The sequence below is a fragment of the Pygocentrus nattereri genome, chromosome 11 (genome assembly GCF_015220715.1).
Source record: "Pygocentrus nattereri isolate fPygNat1 chromosome 11, fPygNat1.pri, whole genome shotgun sequence".
In the NCBI taxonomy this organism is placed as follows: Eukaryota; Metazoa; Chordata; class Actinopteri; order Characiformes; family Serrasalmidae; genus Pygocentrus; species Pygocentrus nattereri.
The window spans coordinates 37856149-37878896 of NC_051221.1; the positions used below are offsets into that span (position 1 = coordinate 37856149).

The 22748-nt window shown below is 39.3% G+C and overlaps 1 protein-coding gene across 7 annotated transcripts in view; it reads right to left on the bottom strand.

The window, feature by feature from the left end:
- The window catches only part of anks1b (ankyrin repeat and sterile alpha motif domain containing 1B), a 272382-nt gene that overhangs the window by 158027 nt on the left and 91607 nt on the right, over positions 1-22748 (bottom strand). For 6 of the 7 annotated variants that reach the window (XM_037543104.1, XM_037543101.1, XM_037543100.1 and 3 more), the window contains exons 5-8: positions 13111-13186; positions 7875-7976; positions 5041-5163; positions 2606-2787 (exon numbers count right to left, since the gene is read on the bottom strand). In XM_037543104.1, coding sequence (XP_037399001.1) covers positions 2606-2787; positions 5041-5163; positions 7875-7976; positions 13111-13186 — 483 coding nt within the window. Of the gene's footprint in view, positions 1-2605; positions 2788-5040; positions 5164-7874; positions 7977-13110; positions 13187-15825; positions 16047-22748 lie in introns of those variants that run through there. The other variant, XM_037543103.1, reaches the window with a different exon arrangement.

A 22748-nucleotide genomic window follows, 5' to 3' on the forward strand; every position in this document is an offset into this window, starting at 1 on the left:
GGGGCCAATGTTGCGGTGGGCCGAGGGCCATAATGACAAAATTGTATGCAAACAAAATAGATTTTTAAATGTTTTAAAACATCTCACTTCATTGTGTTTCCACATACTTTAAGTGATATATAGTATAAAAATACGCCCTCTCATTGGAATAGGGTGAGGGGTTTGGGTAACCTTAGGGCCACATCAAACGTCTTCATGGGCCAACTTTGGGCAGCCTTACCGCACATGATGTTACTGTCGATGTTGCCACCCCTGGTGCCGATTATAACTACTGTAATAATAAAAGTTTCATTTGTTTGTTGTTACAAGGCATCGTTTCACATAAAAGTTCTCCGAATGTCTTTCTTTACATCTCAAAAAGTAGAACTGCCTTCTTATAAAATGTATTACATCAGCACAATTATTGTTAAAATGTATTAAGTATTAAGGAAAACAACAGTATGTTGAAGTAATGTATTTTATTCATGTGGAAAACAAGTGTTTTCATCAGAAATGTCGTAAATGTCAGACTCGAGCCTCCTGTAACCTCGAAGCAAACTTGACTCGGTGTGACAGATATGATTAAAATTGATCCTGTTTGTGCATGTGTACGTATCCTGTGTGTCCTGGGTGTGTGGGCACTGACATAACGCTGAAGACTGATTTACTGAGCTGACACAAACAGTTTAAACGGCTGTCCACACATTCCTTGTGTGACTGTACATGTGTCCCAGTTATCGATCACAAAAGCTTAGCTCTGTCTTCCTGTGGACGTGGTGATGAATGACCCCGCTAGTCCTCACAGCTCCACTGAAGTCCAATCTACATTCCACCACACAGCATGGCTAAACTCCACCCCCTGCCCGATCTGGCAGAGCACAAATACAAGTCAAATTTAGAGCACATACTCCGCTTTTAAGCATCTATTCATGCTGCAGTGTGGGCTCACTTCAAAAGACAGCCTTTATTCCTGTGGCATGACATCAGTGATGAAATCTGGCACAACAGGAAAGGAACTGATTTTGCGCTATAAATAAGAATCCTGTGATTACATAAATTAAGGGGAAACCCAAGACAGACGCTCACACTTGGGTGAAGTCTGCTCTCTACTGGTCACACAGTGATAGTGCAAGCCGAGTGAGACCCGCGCTGCTTCAACAGCCAAATATGTGAGAACTCAACAGACCCGAATGTCATGGCTTATCAGTATCAGCCTCGTGACAAACGGGCAGGAAACAAGTGTACTAAACAAACACTTCCTCTTTTTAAGAAACTCTCCTGTGAGGTTGACTCTCTGGCAGAGATCTGGGAGCTGTGGGTCAAGGTTATACGTCTGTAAACACCAGAGCAGCTCCTTAGTCTAAAACATGCCAATACTTCCCGTCTCAACACAATTAAAGGGCTCAACAAAGTTTACAGGCCTCATATCATGGAAAACCAAAAATTCTTTCTAAAAGAGTTTCATTTTGGTACCATTATAAAAGAGTTCACTATTCAGTCAACACTCTCCACATATATAAACTGTAAAAAAGTGTAAAAAATAGATCAGATGTGAAGTCGCAACCACAACCTTCTTCAAATGTCACATTCACCCATTTAACTTACTACAGTTTATGCTCATTTTAGGGATGTGCACGGTTAATCGAGTACTTGGTTAAATAATCGAGGTGCCCATATTCAAATCACTTTTGGCTATTTATTCATAGCAAGGTGAAGAAAATATAAGACCAACAATTCAGTGAAAATGCATTTTTATCTTTTAACAGGACTGTATTTGTAAGTATGTTATGATATACTTTGTTACTCCAAAATGTGAGGGCCTTAATGTGAGGACATGACAGCACAGGTTTATTGTTTAAGAGGTTGGATGACGTTAGGTCCAGAAACAGAACATATTTCTATGGCACTCGTCCACTAAAGTAGAAAAAACACCTGTAGTAGACAATGAGTCTCCATCAGCATCCAGTGCTGTAGTGGGTTCCTATAGTTTTACCTCTTTAGCTCATATGAAAATCCTTTTTTTTTGCTTTTTTCCCCTCTTCTCCTCTGCGGTTATCAGGATATCCATTCATGAAATCTTACGGATACTTGAATATCAAAATTAATCAATGCACATGCATAGACCGTTCTCTCGAAGTGATAAGGATATTGTTACTGCAGACAGCCTAGAGGAGAGTTCTTGGAGAGCATGATGTAGAAAAAAGATGAAAGAATCCAGACAGCTGAAAGAAGTTGCTGAAGCATAGTTTTTATGACATCCCATAAGATTTTTTGTGTGAATTTGTACAGCTTGTTCTGTACGTTTCAGCCCTCAACGCTTCAGCGAGGGAGAATAAAAGGCAGCTGATCAGTCAGGCACAAAAATAATCTTTGTAACTCTAAAAGATAAGATGTTAGAACATTTCTACGTAAAAATGAATCAGGAAAGACATTTTTCATACAGTTGTTGGTATGTAATCCCAGACACTCTAAGTGGATTTGCCTGATAAAAAGCGAAATACAAGAAAAATGTAGAATATAGCTCCTTTCAACAAAATGCCTTCACAATTTCATAGACACCATGGCCTGATCTTCACCGTCAGCACTGGGAACAGTGAAGAGCTCTCCGTGGCCGTGCTGCACTTACCTTGTTGATGCGAGTGAGGGTGCTGTTCCTCTCTTCATCGGACAGCCGGCCACTGCAGAAACTCTCCATAGACTGCGAGTGTGAGGAGATGGTCTGACACAGCTCCTCAAACGAGTAATCCCTGTCCCGGCACATCTTGATCTCATTCAGCAACTTCGACAATTCCCCCGTCACTGCATCATCTGGAGAGCCGGGGGTAAGAGGGGTCATGTGAGACCATTAGGAAATCTAAAAGCTCTCAAACACTACTTGTAAATGTGTCTGTGTGCACTTTGTTATTTAGTGAGCTTCAATCATTGGCTTCTCCTTTTCATTCACCTTCATCTCATCTCTCTCCTTCTCCACCTGTGCATTCTCAGTTTACTTCGTTTTTGTCTCTTTCTTTATTATCCACTTAAGTCAAAAGGCCCACATTTTAACTCCTCACTCTCATAACTAGATAAATTCTGGATTACAGTACGCCTTGAATAATTCATAGTAGTTATTGAATAATAAGTCTCAAGCTTAATGACGGAATAGTAAGCTTAGAGTTTAAGGGGTTAAACGAAGAGGCTCAGTAAACTGTCCTGTACTGAACGCTGAGTCGCACCTGCGCTGTGTACTGATGCATGCTCACATTTGTTTTGCCCAGGCACACACTGAGGTTCGGCTGTAAGTGAGATCATTAAGAAAATGCCACCGCAGCTCTGGTTAAAGGCCTTGATTCAGCAGTCCTCCTAACCACAGGAACTCCAGCCAGAGCTGCACTGCTGTACTCTCACCACAAGGGGCACCACTGGATGAGCTATGAGTGGCCACTCTATGTTGTACTAACACAGTCTGCAATCTTTCTCCATCCTGATATTCTCAGTGTTCTCTAGATTACAACCATAAAATCTGCTGTAAACAAAGCTTTGTTAACGTTTCGCGATAAATACATGAACTCTGTGCAAATTACAATTGACAGTCGCTTCTTGTTCTTTTTGCCATAACAGCAACAGCTGCCTATTTTTCATATATATGCTGTATAATATGTATGTGAGATAAATCTACAGGTGGCCAGTAACACCAAATTGTTTCCGCACAGGTCAGATCAACACAGTAATAAAGTGCAGCATTCAGCTTGGCCACTTGGTGCTGCTGTTACCTGCATTGTAATCTCAGCAAGAGTGACTACACAAGCTTTACTGAATCAGAACAACCTCACATACAGACATAAGTAAACACAGGCTAGATTCTTTGCTGGAGAGGTTTTGTTCATGACATCCACACTACCATCACTGGCTCAGCACTGTAACAAACAAAAGGGAGCACACAATAAATTATAAATACAAATGATTTTAACCCGACTGAACCAAGGGTCTCACCGGTGATATATTCTGAGAATTTGGTGATGGTCCCTTAAACTTCTTTAAAGCTTACAGCACATTATCACATTTCACCATTGTAAAACACATCAGCATGCAGAACCGGCACTTTATGAATGCTACTTTTTTTTTCTATCACTGTATAAAAGATGCATGAGGCTTCCTTTAATGTTGGCTGCACTGTGTTTTTTTTCTGATTGAGTGCTCAAGGTCATTCAGCGCAATTCAGATTGGTTGGTACTTTTGCTGGAGATGTTTTGTTCATGACATCCACACTACCATCACTGGCTCAGCACTGTAACAAACAAAAGGGAGCACACAATAAATGATAAGTACAAATGATTTTAACCCGACTGAACCAAGGGTCTCACCAGTGATATACTCTGAGAATTTGGTGATGGTCCCTTAAACGCCTTTAAAGCTTACAGCACGTTAATTATCACATTTCACCATTGTAAAACACATCAGCATGCAGAACCGGCACTTTATGAATGCTACTTTTTTTTCTATCACTGTATAAAAGATGCACGAGGCTTCCTTTAATGTTGGCTGCACTGTGTTTTTTTCTGATTGAGTGCTCAAGGCCATTCAGCGCAATTCAGATTGGTTGGTACTTATTATTGTTTAGCATAAATATTACATGTTCTTGTTCAATTTATTTATTTCAAAAAAATTTAAATTTGAAACTGAGATAAAATGAATTTTAGATTTGTTACATCAGATACTTGCATTTTTTATATTATTAGTATTGTGTTATTAATAAAGAAGAAAAGACTAAACATCAGACACAGACACATTTTTGTGTGAACCTTAAAGGGTTAATTATTTATGGTGACAAATGACATATACAAGCAGACAGTGTGGTCAGGGCAGGTCCTGCATAGCCCCAAAAACAAAATTAAAAAAAACAGCAACAAAATAACAAACAGGACAAAAACTGCCCTCCACAGTGAAAGAGGGGGGAAAAAAAACAGTCACTGCCACCCCGATATTCATCTGCCCTTGATGAGGCTCCCACACACTCTCACCTCACCTCCCTGCAGACAGCAAAGGCAAACCACACACATACAAACAGACACTCATGCTTACTTTTGTGTCTGAGTGACGGGGAGGCAGCAGGTGAGGGTATTGAGGTGCGAGGTGTGGGTACTGGACACTGACGAACCGGCTCCTCCGGGAAACTGCATCTGTCGCTCTCTGCCATCATGTAATCTGCAGACAGGCCGAGTTATTAAACAAAGATAAAGACGCATTCACTGCAGCTTGAGAAGACTATGCGTGCACCTTAGCTGCAGATGCATCACTGTGAGCTAACACAAGGCATACTGGTAGGGGCCTGTGTGGGAAACATGCTGATATGACAATATTAATATGACATTACAATTGTGTGTTATATTAAACATCCATTAAACAGTCAAAGCTTGAATGAATATAAACAATATAGAAACCGGATAAAACACGGCTCGAAATCCACTGATCAGACCTATCTGAAAACTGTCTGGGCGTGGTCTTAATATTCTAATGAGCATGCGTGATTGATATCCCTCAGTCCAACAGTCTCAGCCTGCTACACTACTGAATCCCAACTAAACACAACAGCATGAGGGAGGAGAAGTCAGCTTTTATATGGCAATGGCTTAAAGAAGGTATGGTTCTTATTCTTCACTTTAATGCTGAGGATGCTAATGTGGTCAGTGGCACACGAATAAACAAATGGACAAATGAATAAACGGGCGACTAGATGGACAGACGGGCAAAAAACCAGTGGATGACATGGAGACAGGCAAGTTAGACAAGTTAACTTTCCCCAACTTGAACTGAGAGAAACAGACAGTGAGGAAGCACAGCTTTGTTAAAGTTGCATGGGAGGGAAAAGCCACATCAGCCATGAGATTGGTGAGAGTACTGCTCAGCGCTTCTAAAGATTAGATGCCCAGTTTACAATGAAAGAGGAGAGTATTGGAAAAACGTTCGTTCATTGCACACTGGAAAAGTTATTCACAGGATGTGGTTTGTACATGTTTCTCATCTATACATAAGAGCAAGATTAACCTACTTAGAAAGAAAAAAAGGTTTTAGGTTCCCTGGAGCTTTTTGAGGAACAAATGTATAAGCTGCTGTTACTTGTTAGCTCCATTTGCCTCATAGCTTCAGTGCAAATCCACAGAAGCAAAGTCCAGCACTGAACATGTCTTGGCTGACTGACCACATTTGTGATAAGGAAAAACTGTTAATTTGATTATGCGCTCAACTATACCCTCTTGAGACCTGCACCTGGAGATCTCCTACAACCTATACTGACCTCACTAACAGCAAGCAGCATTCTCTGCCAGAAAAACGACCTGATCAGCAGCATGAAAATACCACCACTGAAAAAAGGAAATGAAACAAGACTGATCTTTTCATCTTTGATATACTGCATATCAGTCTCCTGTGCCCATCCTGTCTGATATTTGCTCTGCTGAAGTTTCCTTCATATGGTCCTCATCCTCACACCCTCTCACATAAACACAGCTTCTGCAACAGTGACGACCACAGGATCAGCAAATGTTATAATCAACATCTCCACAGCTTCTCTAACTATAGCCCTGCACAGCCCATTGGACTTCTGTGGACACAACAATAGACTCCGAGCCGCCTCATAGACCAGAGATTAGAAAAACTATAGTCATCCATAATCAGGGAATTCCTGCAATTCCGAAAACGCATGTCTGAGGTGACTACGGCATTCAGACAGGGTACTGGAGTGTCTCAACCCTATGGACCCAGACGAGTAAAAAAGCACACCCACATTCTAATCTAATGTCACTAAAAATGGAGGGACGATGAAGGACACAATCAATGTTCGAGAGGCGACTAACAAACACACATACACATAGTCTAAGCCGCTTATCCTTCTGGGTCGCAGAGGGAGCTGGACCCTATCCCAGTAGTCACTGGGTGGAAGGCAGGACACACCCTGGACAGGTCACCAGTCCATCGCAGGGCAGACAGACAGATATATACACCAACACCTAGGGGCAATTTAGCATGTCCATTTGGCCTGACAGCATGTCTTTGAACTGCGGGAGGCAACCAGAGAACCCGGAGAGAACATGCAAACTCCACACAGAAAGGACCCTGATCACACAGCCAGGGAACTGATCTAACAGCCGAGTAACAGCAGAAACTAATTTAACAACAATCTTCCTATTGAGCCAAGGTTAAACTCAGCATAAATGATGTAAAAAGAAGTGTAATACAGCTACATCAAGTAGCTGATTCAGAGATTAGGGATCTCTCTGGTGTAAATCTGTAATTGTATAAATAGTGCAGAAGAACATTTTGTAACATTGGTTGCACTTTAGGCCCCCTTCCCCTGTGCTATGCTGTTATCAGTAAAAAATGGATAAAATTCAAGATTCAAGATGAATTCATATCCAGTTTAACTATTCCTTTTTTGACACTGATCTAAAACCCCTTAATTTGGAGGAATATCTAACAGTAAGTCAATAGAACTTTCTAACAGTGGACTTTTAAAAGCACTGATCTTAGAATACAGCTTATGATCTCTTTCCAACTACAGCAGCAAGTAGCAGGCCAGAGTTCTTTTACCAACAGGCTGATTAGAAGCTCTGAGATTGCATTTGAGGATGAAAATTTCTTGCGTTCTGTAATCTGCCATTGTTCTCCATCTAACACAAACATCCTCCAATAGCCGTTATCAATCAGCACACATCCGTCCTCAGAGACACGCCAGCAGCACACTCGTGCTCGTGTGTGTGTCTGGAGAGGGCATTTTTTGGTGAGAGAGCTTTCAGCTGCTGCTCAGATCATCCACAGTATAGCTTCTACACTGAAGGCTTCTTGTTCATGAAAATGACATTTCTACACGCACATTTATACACGTGGAATCAGCTGAGTGTGTGTGATGTACACATTACCTTGTATGAGAGCAGTAATCTGTTGTGATTTCTGGGCTGGGTGTTCTTTCAGTATTTCTAAAGCAGTTTTTCCCTGGCAATCTGTGATGTTGACATCGATCCCTGAAAGAGAGAGAGAGAGAGAGAGAGAGAGAGAGAGAGAGAGAGAGAGAGAGAGAGAGAGAGAGAGAAAGAGAGAGATAAAGAGAGACAGAGAAAGTCAGGAGACAACTAGGACAAATGTTCAGTGGGGTTGACCTCTGTCACAACAACACTCACCTACACTCCTAACACTTCCCTCACATTTCCACACTTCCTGAAGGTTGACACACACACACACACACACACACACACACACACACACACACACACACACAAATATAAAGAGCAGTCTTCTACATGTGTGTTCATACCTCTACAAATACATGTTTAATGTGTTTACATCAGCAATACAAGAGCAAAGCAAACCCAAGACACCTAAACAGACTAAACCCAGAGTCTCCCCTCCATATGGTCCATTCTACCAAATTTCAAAGTTCAAACTGCAGTCCCACATTAAAAAACAAAAACAAGCATTAATTAAGACAATAGTAAGTTAATATATACAAAACCACAACTTATAGGGCACTTTCTACTGGGAGATGAGCATAATCCCCAAATTTCAACCTGTGAAATTACAATTACATTATTTTTGTATTATTAAAAAACACATTTTCTTAAATAAACATTTTAAACCTGTGTTTGTTCATCATGCACTGGCTATCGTTTTTAAGTGTCAGTACCAAACAGTCACTATTGAAACATTTGGAAGCGTTATGACGGTTGTGATCAACGTTTGTTGTTCAATAATTTATTGCAATAAAAGAAACATAATAAAGTTATATGATCATTCAAAGCAAAAGTATATTAGTCTAAAGTTAAAACTCTGAAATGGGTTTTGGAACCAATTCAGTACAATGACCCAAACATCTTCACTGACACGTGCAACAGTTCAGTTTCCTGACACGTGGATGAATATTATCACCTCTTTACGAGCTCTCAATCTGTTTCGGTTTTAAAACGAGGCTGAGGCACTTTCAACAAAGCAGTGAAATACTCCATACACACACATCACAGGACCTAACAATTATATATTAATGGGCCATGTTTTCACCATTTTATGAACGCAGTATGAAACTCAAGGCTGTGTGTTTTCACAGTGCTCAGCACCATAGGAAAACACAGTAATGTATGGCCTCTCACAGCTTATTGCTTTAGAAAACTACTGTGAAGCCTGTGGGCTGCAGCCCCCCAGCAGGCATATCAAAACACACATAAAACAATGCTCAGTTAAGCCAACAGGACAACAGGTGTCAGGAGGAACAATGGATTCTCAGTTGTACCAAAATGTATTGAAATGCACATTATGTCTATTTAGATACAACCCCAATTCCATTGAAGTTGGGATGTTGTGTAAAACACAAATAAAAACAGAATACGACGATTTGCAAATCCTTTTCAACCCGTATTCAATTGAATACACGACAAGATATTTGTTCAAATGTATAAACTTTGTTTTTTGCAAATATTCACTCAATTTGAATTTGATGCCTGCAACACGTTCCAAAGAAGTTGGGACAGGGGCAACAAAAGACTGGGAAAGTTGAGGAATGCTCGAAAAACACCTGTTTGGAACATTCCACAGGTGAACAGGCTAATTGGAAACAGGTGAGTGTCATGACTGGGTATAAAGGGAGCATCCCTGAAAGGCTCAGTCGTTCACAAGCAAGGACGGGGTGAGGTTCACCACTTTGTGAACAACTGCGTGAGCAAATAGTCCAACAGTTTAAGAACAACGTTTCTCAATGTGCAACTGCAAGGAATTTAGGGATTTCATCATCTACAGTCCATAACATCATCAAAAGATTCAGAGAATCTGGAGAAATCTCTGCAAGTAAGCAGCAAGGCAGAAAACCAACATTGAATGCTCATGACCTTCGATCCCTCAGGCGGCACTGCATTAAAAACCGACATCATTCTGTAACGGATATTCCCACATGGGCTCAGGAACACTTCAGAAAACCACTGTCAGTGAACTCAGTTCGTCGCTCCATCTACAAGTGCAAGTTAAAACTCTGCCATGCAAAGCGAAAGCCAAATATCAACAACACCCAGAAACGCCGTCGGCTTCTCTGGGCCCGAGCTCATCTGAGATGGACTGACGCAGAGTGGAAAAGTGACCTGTGGTCTGACAAGTCCACATTTCAAAAGAGGAAAAGGACTGTCTGGATTGTTATCAGTGCAAAGTTCAAAAGACAGCATCTCTGATGGTGTGGGGGTGTGTTAGTGCCCATGGCATGGGTAACTGACACATCTGTGAAGGCGCCATTAAAGCTGAAGGGTACATACAGGTTTTGGAACAACATGTGCTGCCATCCAAGCAACGTCTTTTTTAGGGACGTCCTGCTTATTTCAGCAAGACAATGCCAAGTCAGTAAAAGAGTGTCTCCCATTGAAAATGTGTGGCGCATTACGAAGTGCAAAATACGACAACGGAGACCCCGGACTGTTGAGCAACTGAAGTTCTCCATCAAGCAAGAATGGGAAAGAATTCCACCTACAAAGCTTCAACAATCAGTGTCCTCAGTTCCCAAACGCTTATTGAGTGTTGTCTAAAGGAAAGGTGATGTAACACAGTGGTAAAAATGCCCCTGTCCCAACTTCTTTGGAATGTGTTGCAAATTCAAAATTGCACATTATTATATATAAAAACAATAAAGTTTATCCGTTTGAACATTAAATATCTTGTCTTTGTAGTGTATTTCAATAGAATATAGGTTCAAAAGGATTTACAAATTATCGTATTCTGTTTTTATTTATGTTTTACACAACGTCCCAACTTCATTGGAATTGGGGTTGTATTTGAAGCTTGGTTCTCTTGGGCCAGTCCAAAGCAGAGTGTCACACATTGCTGCATTTTAGTCCTGGTTAGTTTAGCATTCGCACAGATATATTTGCCATAGAAGCAAAAGATGTAAACAACAGTCAAACAGATAAAAAGTCACAACTTGTTGGGCAAATGATGAGCATCCAGCAACGATAACTAGGATAAAATCCAAAAACGTCCTGAACTACATATAATGTACATACTCTGTCTCATGTGCCTGTGTCCGTTGTGTATTTTATGATGACTCTGAATGTGCCTCCACCAATTTCGAAATCGTAACCATCCGTTCTGTAACACCAAATGAGCGCGCATCAAACAGCATGAAAAGCTTATTTTTTGCACTTACGAAAGAAGGTGTGAAGCGAAGACCCAACGGATTATTCTGCGTATGTATGTACAGACGTCTCTTGTCTGCTTTGCGATCATACTTCAGTCTGCTTACTGGGTCCACAGCAGAGTTTGACTGGCATGTGGCACCTGCTGTAATGAACCTCACTAGCAGAGCAATTTCACCAGGGTGTGCCAAGTGTGAAAACACTCTAATAAGTGATAAACGCAGGTTTAGGAGCCTTCGATTTGAGTGAAAGTCAGGTTGATGATTCCTTACATGTCTGCTCTGAGTGCAAGTGGGCCTTCACAACATACAGTACAAAGTGTTAGCTCACCAACAATGCATTATGGCAGACAGAGTGCTGTCACTTCAAATATGTGACACAAGCACTCAAACTCGATTCAGTCCTGAACTTTAACAAATATGAGAAAAGAGATTTTTTCTCAACAATATGACAACAGAGAGACCACAAAGCCCATTCTCTAACACAGGAAGCTCCACAGTCTCCCACTTCCTGTTCCGCAGATGGCTCTGAGAGAAGCTGCAAGGTCATACAGGGAGTGTGTGTGCAACCTCACTGCGCGCGCATGCACACACACACACACACACACACACACACACACACACACACACACACACACAGTGAAGAACTGCTGTAAATTTACAGCAGCAATAATAACGCTGCAAAAAATGTTCCAGTTTGGCAGATACAGCTCATCCATCACCCACAGCAATTAGCCAATACTTGCAAAGCACATTGAGAAAGCAAGTGGATATTTGCGCAGTCTTGAGCAGCCCGCCTCTGAATGTTGTAGTGAGGCATGGAGCTTCACAGCATTCCTTTTAGTTTCATTATTTTCTGTAAATTAGCTTTTATTGCTTCATTCATAGCTCATTATTCCTCATGTTATTCTTACCTTTTGGTACATACAAGTTAAAAGATATTTGGTTACTGCAATCATTGCAATCTTAATGTAATGTAAATCATAATGTAAGTGCTATAATGACAATGTCCAACTCAGGTTGTGACTGAAACAGTCCTACGCTTACACTGTTGTGAAAAATAGTGTGATGATTCTATTAAACTATGGAAGGGCACATAAGAATGTTCATGACAACTTACTATAGTGATACAATGGTAGCAAGACAGGCTGAACTGGTAAGCAAAATCATGGCATGTATTACAAAAACCTAGAAAATTAATTCAAAACCTAACCTTTAGTGTGGGAATTGCACGTTATTATACAATAAAATAATAATAATAAATAATAATAAGGAGACTGATAAAAAAGAACTGTGGGCCAGATTCGTGATTTTATTTTCTTCTTAAAATTGTTCCTTGAGAAAGGTTCTAAGAAAAAAGCACATGTCAGATTCATGGTGTGTTCTTAAACTGCAGAACTGTGCATGTTCTTGACTGTGTGTAGATTCTGTTCTTGCCTAAGAACAATTCCCAAAATAAGAAAATATTAGTGAATATCAGAATCTTCTTAAAAACTGCATAATCGGTTTTAAGAAGAAATTTCTTAACATAGGTTGATGAATGAGGCCTGATAAGAGGTGATAAACAGATAAATCAAACGTGCAAAGAATTCTGGGTAGCCCCTCCCTCAATACTATAATACATTGTTTAAGACTGAGTTTCTACTGAATTTAAGAAGTGTCACAATTTAGTAAAAGCACTGTTTGGCCATAACTATTAGTTAAATGCAAGAAAAATTACACTGGTTGATATCAGTTGTTGTCTTAGCTCCCTAAAATTAGCGTCAGCAGTGTATAGAAAAAAGTAAATTACTAAAGAAATTACCCCACTTTTAAACACACATTTGTACCACCACACAGAAATACCCCACTATGAGGCACACTGACACACACACACACACACACACACACACACACACACACACACACACACACACACACAGAGAGAGAGAAGTGCACGGTGCTATGTTGAAAGTTTGCATGTCTGCCAGTCCAAATGGAGAGGAGGAACAACATACCTGAGTCAAGCAGGAGCCGAACTACAGCCATTTTACCATAGAGAGCAGCTTCATGAAGAGCACTGCCTTTCTCCGTCTGAGAGAGAGAGAGAGAGAGAGAGAGAGGGGGAGAGAGAGAAAGAGATAAAGAGAAAGCAGTCAATAACCCAGAAACAAACACAAACATACACAAACCCAGCAGAGAGAGACAGAGAATATGATGCTGCAATGTTATTACTGCTCCTAGAAAACAAAGTGGGTTTTTACAATCTATCAGTGAAACAAACTCATCCTCTGGGACGATTCCCACAGTAATTTAAACTACAGCACACCTGCTTTGGCTCGAGTGAAATCTGTCAGCTTGTCATTTTACACAATTATGCACAACAGCATCATGATTAAAAAAGTTAGAAAACTGAGTGATGAGCAGGGGGAAGGGAGTGGAGAACATGGTGTGTGCTGGATAGAGAGAACAGGAAAGCACCGAAGAGGAAGAGGGGGAGGGCAGGAGAGAGAGTGAGAGAGGGAGGAAGACCCAGAGAGACAAAAAGATTGTATAACAGAGCTCCATACACTGTTGAGCAGAAGCATTTTAATAAACTACCGGGGGAGCGCACACAATATTCAGCTTTACTGAGAACATGTCCCATTGGCCTTCATTAAATCAAAGACTATGCTATCCTGCCCGACCAGAACAGAATCTCACCCTATAGATCCATAGCACACTACAATAAGATGTACTTCTGCAGTGGATGCAGCACCTGCGGCACAGCAAGGCATGAACGTGCAGATTTCACAATGTTTCCATAAGTAAATCATTAAGATGTAAACAAACTCATGAAATCCTCATAATCGTTCACAGTGACAGTAATAGGAACCAGATGTCTGAAGCATGTCTCTAAAAGCTCCCTCACAGAAACCTATTACATTAAATAGGTTTAAATGTGTTGCCCGATGTCTGAGACTGTTTTTCAATAGTCCTAACAAGGTTTTGCTCTAAAACAGAAGCCACATGTGGGTTAAACAGCCATTTGTGATAGTGCATTAAAAGCAGATAGCACATAAAAAGGCTACACTGTGATCCCTGGCTCCCATCACTACCACTATAAAGACATCTGAACTGTTGACTTTCTCTACAATGAACCATTTCATGTCAAAGCTCTCTGCACGACTTTGAAAAAGTGGTGGAGTTTTTTTAAGACACCTCTTTAAGGTGTCGGTTATACACATCTCAGTTCCATCCATATTTGAGATTTATGAGCCAAGTTCCCTTGAATGTAGTTCAAGTAGTTTAAACCCACCATCACCACTGAAACTAACTATATAGTCTTCATCACTAACAAGTGTATCTGATCATAATTTGATTACTTGAGATTAATTAGTTCTCATTTATAGTTCATTTAAACAAGTGGATAAAATGTGCTGAAAGTGCAGATTTCAAACTTTTAAACAAGTCACACCTGTGTTTTAAAGTGAAAGAGAAGATGTTTTATGATGATTTAAAATTGATAAAAAGCAGAAAGGCACCAATATGGGAATTGCAGGATGATGCCAATAACTAATATTTTTATATTTTTATAGATAAAATGAATACAATGCAGACATTGGCACAGTGACACCATAGTGCCTAAATGTCATTCTCTTCAGGAGTACAATAAACGTCATCAATTATCGATTTAAAATGTCTTATCTCTTCACTGCTTTCCTGCTCTCTCTATCCAGGACACGCTGTGTTCTCCATCCCCGTTCCCCCTGCTCGTTTCTCAGTTCTGTAACTTTTTAATGAATTTCCTGCAGATACCGATATGTTCTGATATTATCCATACAGAAACGTTTACTCTTATGAGTTAGGGCGGTAGTACTCGAGTGTGGTCTTGAGTGCGTAAAGTAGAAATGAAAAATCTCTGTCTCAGCTTGGGTAGGTCTCCACATTATTCTGACTCACCCTTGTCTCGGTCTTGGACTCTGAATTTGTTTCTGAGACCAGCCGAGTGCAACATCTCTGTATGAAGTAACTGAAAAAAGCTTTTTTCTATCGTTACTGAATATCAACAAAACCTTCAAATGGAATAAAACAGTCCTTTCACTCAAACTCTTAATCTGGTCTTGATCTTGTCTTGGTCTCTCCACTACTGGTCTCGCTCTTGTCTTAGACTCAATTACTACAAAGTCTTGCTCTTGAGACTCTGACTCCATGTGTCCAGGTTTCGGTCTCGACTACAATGCTATTGTGCACACAGTCTTCTGAGAACCCTCCTTTACATTTGCCTTACTTGACATAATGGAGTGAAATAAAATCAGAAGCACAGACTTAAACCAGAGTCAAATGGATGTGGATGAACATTTTGACCAACATCTCCACAGAGAGTGCTATAATATTAATATCGTGATAAAGCTGGCACTGCACACCACTATACAGGTGCGCTGAGGCCACAGGCAGAGCTGTGGTGTTTTGCAATATTGATTGGGTAAACCTATTCAGATGCCTCACCACACTTCTTAGAAGTAGCTAGACTTCACTGGCCCGATTCTAGTCCAGTAGAACCCTGAAGAGTGTACTGAGAAGACATTGCAAATCCACTCAGTCTTTCAACCATGCTCAGAAACCTAGAGGCCATACATAAAGCATGAAGGCCAATCTTTTTTGAATGCTCTTCTGCAGCTCTGTCTCGTCACAAAGTTCGCACAGAGCAGACCCAGCACCCACACAGACTGAAGAGACTAGTCCGTACTTACATCTCAAAAAGTGCACCTTCACTCAGTGTGAAACGTCTCAGACCCAAAGGCAACACTCTGGGGGCTCAAACGGCGCAAAGAAAATCCAGAGCAATCGCACGAAAACACCTCTTCTAGAACAGGAGCTAATCCAAATGTAGAGCAGTCCGATCCCCACAGGCAGCAGCCGTGGCTCCAGGGATGAAGCTTGAAGACACAACAATGCGTGTGGAGGCTGCGCGAGGCTCCAGCCTTCTCCACAGTGTTCCTGCGGATCTAGTTGAGCACTCACGGTGAGAGAGGAAGTGAACGCCCCCGTCGCTGAGGGCCACTTCCAGTCCTGTTTCCCAGGGCGATTGGCTTGTGATATCACTGGAGAAAGGAAATCAATTCACTCTCACTGGGCTTTCAGGAACTAAAGAGCCTTCTCATATCTCTGTTTCTCTCTGTCTTACGTTCTTCCTCCGTCTGTCTTTCACTTTTAAACTTGTTTAAAACCTGTTTATTTGTACCATCTTTCCCATATACGGTACTGTGTAAAAGTCTTAGACCAGTGAAGGAAGTGTTCACAGCTCTTTATCTGGGCAGTAAGAGTATTATATAACATTAGGATAAATATGAATATGAATATGAATACTGAGCTAGGACAATGTTAAAGAGGAATTCCACCAATGTTTTCAACATTTCTGACTAATCCAGAGCTTAAATTGTAAACCTTCAGAGTGGCTTGATTTGAAAAGGTTCATTGTAGAGAAACTTACCAACTTCAGATTTCTTTGGTGATAGGAACCAGGGGTCACAATGTCTACAACACAAATATAGCCATTTTATTTACTATTCCTAACCACCAGTGAACCTACATGTGTCCTCTACATTTTATATGGAATGTTGATGGTAAGAAAACAGTATTTTGTAAATTTGATATTTATAAATTTGAAAAAAAAAAAAAAGTTTACTTCTGGGACTATTTTCTCTTGCAATGCCCAGCAGTTGTATTGTGTACCCCTACACCATGAATGGATTAAAACAAATGGATTTAAAAACATTGTAAGACAAACTGTTATCACAAAATTATCATAAAGCAATGTGTCACTAGGCAACCATTTCACGTAAATAAGATTTTGCGAGGGAGCTTTCAGAGGCATTAACTATCACCACTGCTGTGAGCAATTTTGACTTTGCAAGTTTCTCTAGAACAAAGCATTTTTCACTAAACCACTCTGAACAACTTTACATCTCAACCATTTATTTATCAGGAATTTTCGAATATAAGTAGAGTTCCCCTTTAATGTAGCTAATAAGTAATGGATATCAATGTCACACAAAATCTTTTAGACTTCTATTATGTTCAGGGGTGAAAATTACTCAATTAATTTTAATCTGTTCCTATATGTAAGTATTATTTTGTACTATCCTCAAGTATTATTGAAATTGAATATTTGTACCCTTTTCAGTTACATTTCCATCTCCATTTATTTCAAAGTACTTTACAAATCTAAAAGGCGAGGAGTTTTTTGCCGTGAGTTAAGTTTCTGTGCATTTGTATTTATTGCCTTTACTGAAACATCCAACCAAATTCATATTAATATGAAATTAAACTAAGTTAATTTGTCTTCATATGAGGACAAGTACCACCCATTAGTCACCAAAACACACCCAACCACATCACACACAACCACACAAAGAAAACTTTTGGTCATACTTTCTTTGAAAGGCCTCTATAGATGATCTACTAATGAGGCTTTAATTGCCATCAAACTATCAGATCTTTAGAAGCAGTAGGGTTAAGGTTAGATTTAGGTTTGATTTATTGATTTGATTTAACATTTGATTTCATTTTTAATTGCATTTAACAGATATTTAGTTGAATGCTAGTTACCAAAGTGTTACCAAATGTCACCAGTTTTTCCAACATTTCTAAATACTTAGGATGTAAAGAGATTAATTCAGTGTGATGTGAAATGGTTCATTTGTGGACAAACTTACAGACTTGGGTTCATAATGCAAACACAAATATACTATCCAAAACCACCAGTGAACCTATACATGTCTCCTGAGGTTTTCTATGTTGATAATGATAAAATAGTCCTAAATCTGTAAAAGTTAGTTTTCTTTGAGGAACATTTTGCCTCACAATGCCCTGTATGTATCTCTCCACCATGAATAGATTAAAATAAATAGATTTTATAGAAATAGAAATACATTTTTAACCAGGATTCTATCACAAAACTATCTGAAAACAATGTGTCAGACATCAGGCAGTATATATCTTACCATTTCATGCAATATCTTTCTGTGATGCAACTTTCAGAGGCATTTAACTCCACACCTACATTCAACTCCTATCACCACCACTGTAAACAATTCAGACTCAGTAACTAGAGCAGAGCATTTCACACCAAACCACTCTGAAAGGCTCTGTTTACATCTTAACTATTTAATTGTGCAGAATTTTAAAAAATGGTGGCATTCTACTTTAACTATAAATAAATAAACTACAAAAGTTTCACTTTGGCAGATTTTCATGAGGAATGGGCTTCTATATAGTCCAATGTAACTTCAAGCTATTAAAAAAAAAAAATCAAGCTATACTAACATACACTAAAATGTAAGAATGTTTCTTTTTTTGTAAGAAAGTTTCTTGTGTAGTTATTTTTTGGGGGGAAATGGGTTTTTTTTTTTTTCCGACAGCGACATTCTAATTGTCTCAGCCATACAAGCAAGCAAACAGAGAGTGGGATTTCCTGAGTTCTTCCTGCATGAATGGAGGAAACACCGACCCGCCTCCTCAATTCCACAGTGAAATCGTCCCAAAACCTGGGTCACTGCATATGTGCATGTGTGAGTGTTACTAATGTGGCCTGCTCTACCCGAGCCTGTGAGAGTGTGTTTCACTGACAGAGAGAGAGTGGAGAGGACAGATAGGCTGGGTGGAGTCACGGGAGAGAAAGCACTGTAAATGCATCATACATAATTCATTCACGTTTACAGAGAAGGGGTTTTTATTTGCAATTATTTCCCATGTGCAAACTCGTACACATACGCACGCACACCCAAATTGCTGTAAAAGGGCCGTCGTGTCGCATATCGTAGCAGCGCAGTATCGCATCCTCATCCTGTTTTTACAGCCTGTACCGTTTCTGTCAGGGGGAAGACGGAGGCAATGAGAGAGGGGGGTGATGCCTACAGTTTCTGGGTATCCAAAAAAAGGTCCTGTTCTCATACAGCTGCTCTCAGCCACAAGCAAAGGCCCTACCCAGCATGCATTCTGCTCTTCAGATAACACATCCACAGAGTGGGAGAGATTAGCAGTGACTGTAGTTGTTGATGATTGCAACTACTTTTGGTGTCAGTAATCAATATGATTTCAGCATCACTTTTTACAGCTATTTTCACTATGAGGTCTGAACATGGGGACCATTTTGGTTTGGAAAGTGCTGGAGACAAAGACAGTGCAATCAATCAATCAATCAATAAATCAATATGCAAGTAACTAAGTAAGCAAATAAATAAATAAATGTTGGATTCTTCTGACGACAAATACTGGGACCCATCCGAAAATTCAAACAACTAAAACTCTTTTTTTTCTTGGATAAACAAACAATGATGACTGAATGAATTAGTAAAAATAAACCTACATTTTTAAGTGGACATTAAACTGATTTTTAGAATCATTTTCCAGTTTAAGTGACCATATTGTGATTACTATAACACTGTAAGACTTAAATGTAAATAATGTATCTTTTCACTGTTTGCTGTTGTCAGGTGAATTACTTAAAAACAAATGTACAGTGTTTTTTAATTATATCTCATTACCACAAAACGGCCGCTGAGATTTTCTGCCTTTTTTATTAGTTGTTTTGGTTTCACATCCTTAGAGTTTACCAGAAAAACATTAAAGTGAAGAGATTCGACAGTTAAAAGTGATAAAACGTTTGTACAATGAATAAAAAAACAATATAAAACAACAGTAATGACCAAAACAAATGTGAACATTTGTCGGTGATAAAAATTAGGTTTAAAAAATGTCAATAAACGTCACAAAACTAAACATGTTTTGGCTGTCAGTTATGTTAGGGAACAAAGAAATGATGTAAAAACAACGTCTGCAAGTTCCACCACCAGCACACGTGATTCCTTAATAAAGTATGACTTAATGAAGTACTGATTAATCAAACCACTTATTGGATGCTACGCACAAATACTGAGCAACTGGGTATTAGGAACATGGGTACTACTTGCAAGAGTGCAGAGGACCACACAAAAACAAATATGTACGAAGCATTTTGTGGTCAGTGAGAAACAGGTTTGCAATGGCAATGATGTTTTATACAAATATACACTCACTGCAATCACTGCTTGTTCATATAGTTCAATTCAATAAACATACACTGATTACACTGTAAGTAAAGAGATGCAATGACACTACATACAAGAGGATCCACATTTACTGTTTCCCCTTGCTAGTTAATGTGCTTGGTTATCATTTACAGTCATAATTTGTGTTTTCCCATAAACTTTGACTGAAGTGCAGTTGCCACTAAAATGTCTTCTGATTTTTATTTAAATTTTCATGCATCAGCAGGAAAGTAAAATGAACCATTAATGTCATGTCTCACCTCTTCCTTCCATTCAGAGTTCGCTAGCTCAAAGGTATTAAGTCACCTACAGTACAAAAGCTGCAGAGTCTGCTCTTCATTCTTGATGATGTTTGCTTATTTGATTTGATGGACCGATAAACTAAAAGGAATGCGGTATATGACTTACTCTCATGTTGAGAAGATGAGCAATAGGGAATGATTTGCTAATTGCATTGTCATTCCCTCTAGTGACTTCCTTCAAAACTAATACTCCCTAACCACACAACACTGCTACATATTTATCCATATTCACATGATCATTTCATATCACAAGCCTTTAACAAGCTACTTTACTTCACATCATCCAAGACATTGTCTGAAACATCAGTTCATCAATCAGCGCTACATTAGTAAAACACCAAAGTCTAAAAATCACTGTGCAGCTTACCTGGGGTCCGGAACCGTCACACCTGATTCTAACAGATGCAACGTGACGATTTGCTTACTGCTGAAGCTCCGGGCACAAGCATATGCTAATGCTACCCTAGTGCTGGTAAGCTGGTAAGCTTAGATAAACTAGCTTCACTAGTTGCCAAGTGAAGGTCTGTACTGAACTCCTTGATTATGAAGCAATGCTAGGCATGGAGGCCAAACTGCTTCTATAGTTTCCAGCCAAAATGCAAGAAAAGCCACCCAAAAAAGAAGTTGAAGGTCAGCATTTCAAACATAATACTAGCACAAATTCAATAACAAACTGCCATTTGTTATGTTACCTGCTCATCTACTGTCTTTGCAGTCTTTCCAGTAGCTCCGTGTTTTGTGTAGTGTTTTTGCAATTTTTCACTTTGCGTATTTCACTTTTAGTGACAGTTTTCTTTGTATGAAAAAGCTACATTTCCTTTGGGATCAATAAAGTATCTATCTATCTATCTATCTATCTATCTATCTATCTATCTATCTATCTATCTATCTATTCATCTATCTATCTATCTATCTATCTGTATGGACTGGCAAGTGAACACTTTTCCACACTACATCAAAGTGTTTCATTTCATAAAAATCAAAGAAAAGCCCATTAAATGGGCCCTTCAAGGCTTACTATTCAAAAGCCTCATGGACTAAATTGCAGACTGGTACTAGAGTTTCTAAAAGTTTGCATAATTAATTAATTAGACAAAGTCATTCAGAGTGGCTTGATGGAAAATGCTCTGTTCTAGAGAAACTTACTCGCCTTGCCTTTGTAACTGCAAACAATGGCAATGGGTTTGGCACTGGCATACTCTGAAGAGGACTAAATATGTCAATGTATGCCAAAATCTGACTGGGTGTGGGGAGAAATGAGACCTATTCAAATTCCAGCTGGATTATTACAAAACTTTATTAATATACTATAAAAAATGTTTGTACCGCAGCCAATATGTGAAAATTTTGGTGGGAAATTGCCCAATCTGGCAAAACTGATGCCAGGATACCTGGATAGAATTAACGATCATCTTACTTAAACTAACAGGAATTAACTGAAGCATCTGTAGGTCAATTTCAATGATTCGTTAAATGAAGTTATCAAAATGTATTATTTTTTGTAATAAAATTTTAAATTACTTTAATATAATTTTAAGCCTAATAACACAGATGAAATATAACCCCACTGCTTTGGAAAAAAAAAAGAATTCATGAGCAATCTGAAAATTCAAAGACAACATATCAAATGTTGAAACTGAGAAATTGTTTTTTGAAAAATATTTGCCCATTTTGAATTTGATGCCAGCAACATGTTCTAAAAAAGTTGGGACAGTGACAACAAAAGGCTGGTAAACTTGTGCAATGCTTAAAAAAAAAAAAAAAGCTCCTGGAGGTTAAATGGTCAAATGGTCAATAACATGATTGGGTATAAAATGAGCATCTCAGAGAGGCTGAGTCTTTCAGAAGTAAATATGAGGAGGTGTTCGCCACTCTCTGAAAAAAACTCTTTGATTGTACAATCAAATTCAACAAATTCAAGAATAATGTTTGTGAATGTAAAATAGCACAGCAACTTTTGCTTTTCATCATCTACGATACATAATAATAAAAGATTCAGAGAGTCTGGAGAAATCTCTGTATGCAAGGGACAAGGTCAAAAACCAGTATTCGCTGGCCATGATCTTCGGGTCCTCAGGCAGCACTGCATTAAAAACAGCCATGATTTTGTAGTGGAAATCACTGCATGGGCTCAAAGAACTTCTGATAAACACTGTCTGTGAAAACGTTTGTCGTTGCATCCACTAATTCAAGTTAAAACTCAAAAGAAGAAATCATATATAAACAGGATCCAGAAATGCTGCCACCGTCTCTGGGCCCAAGCTCATTTAAAATGGACTGAGG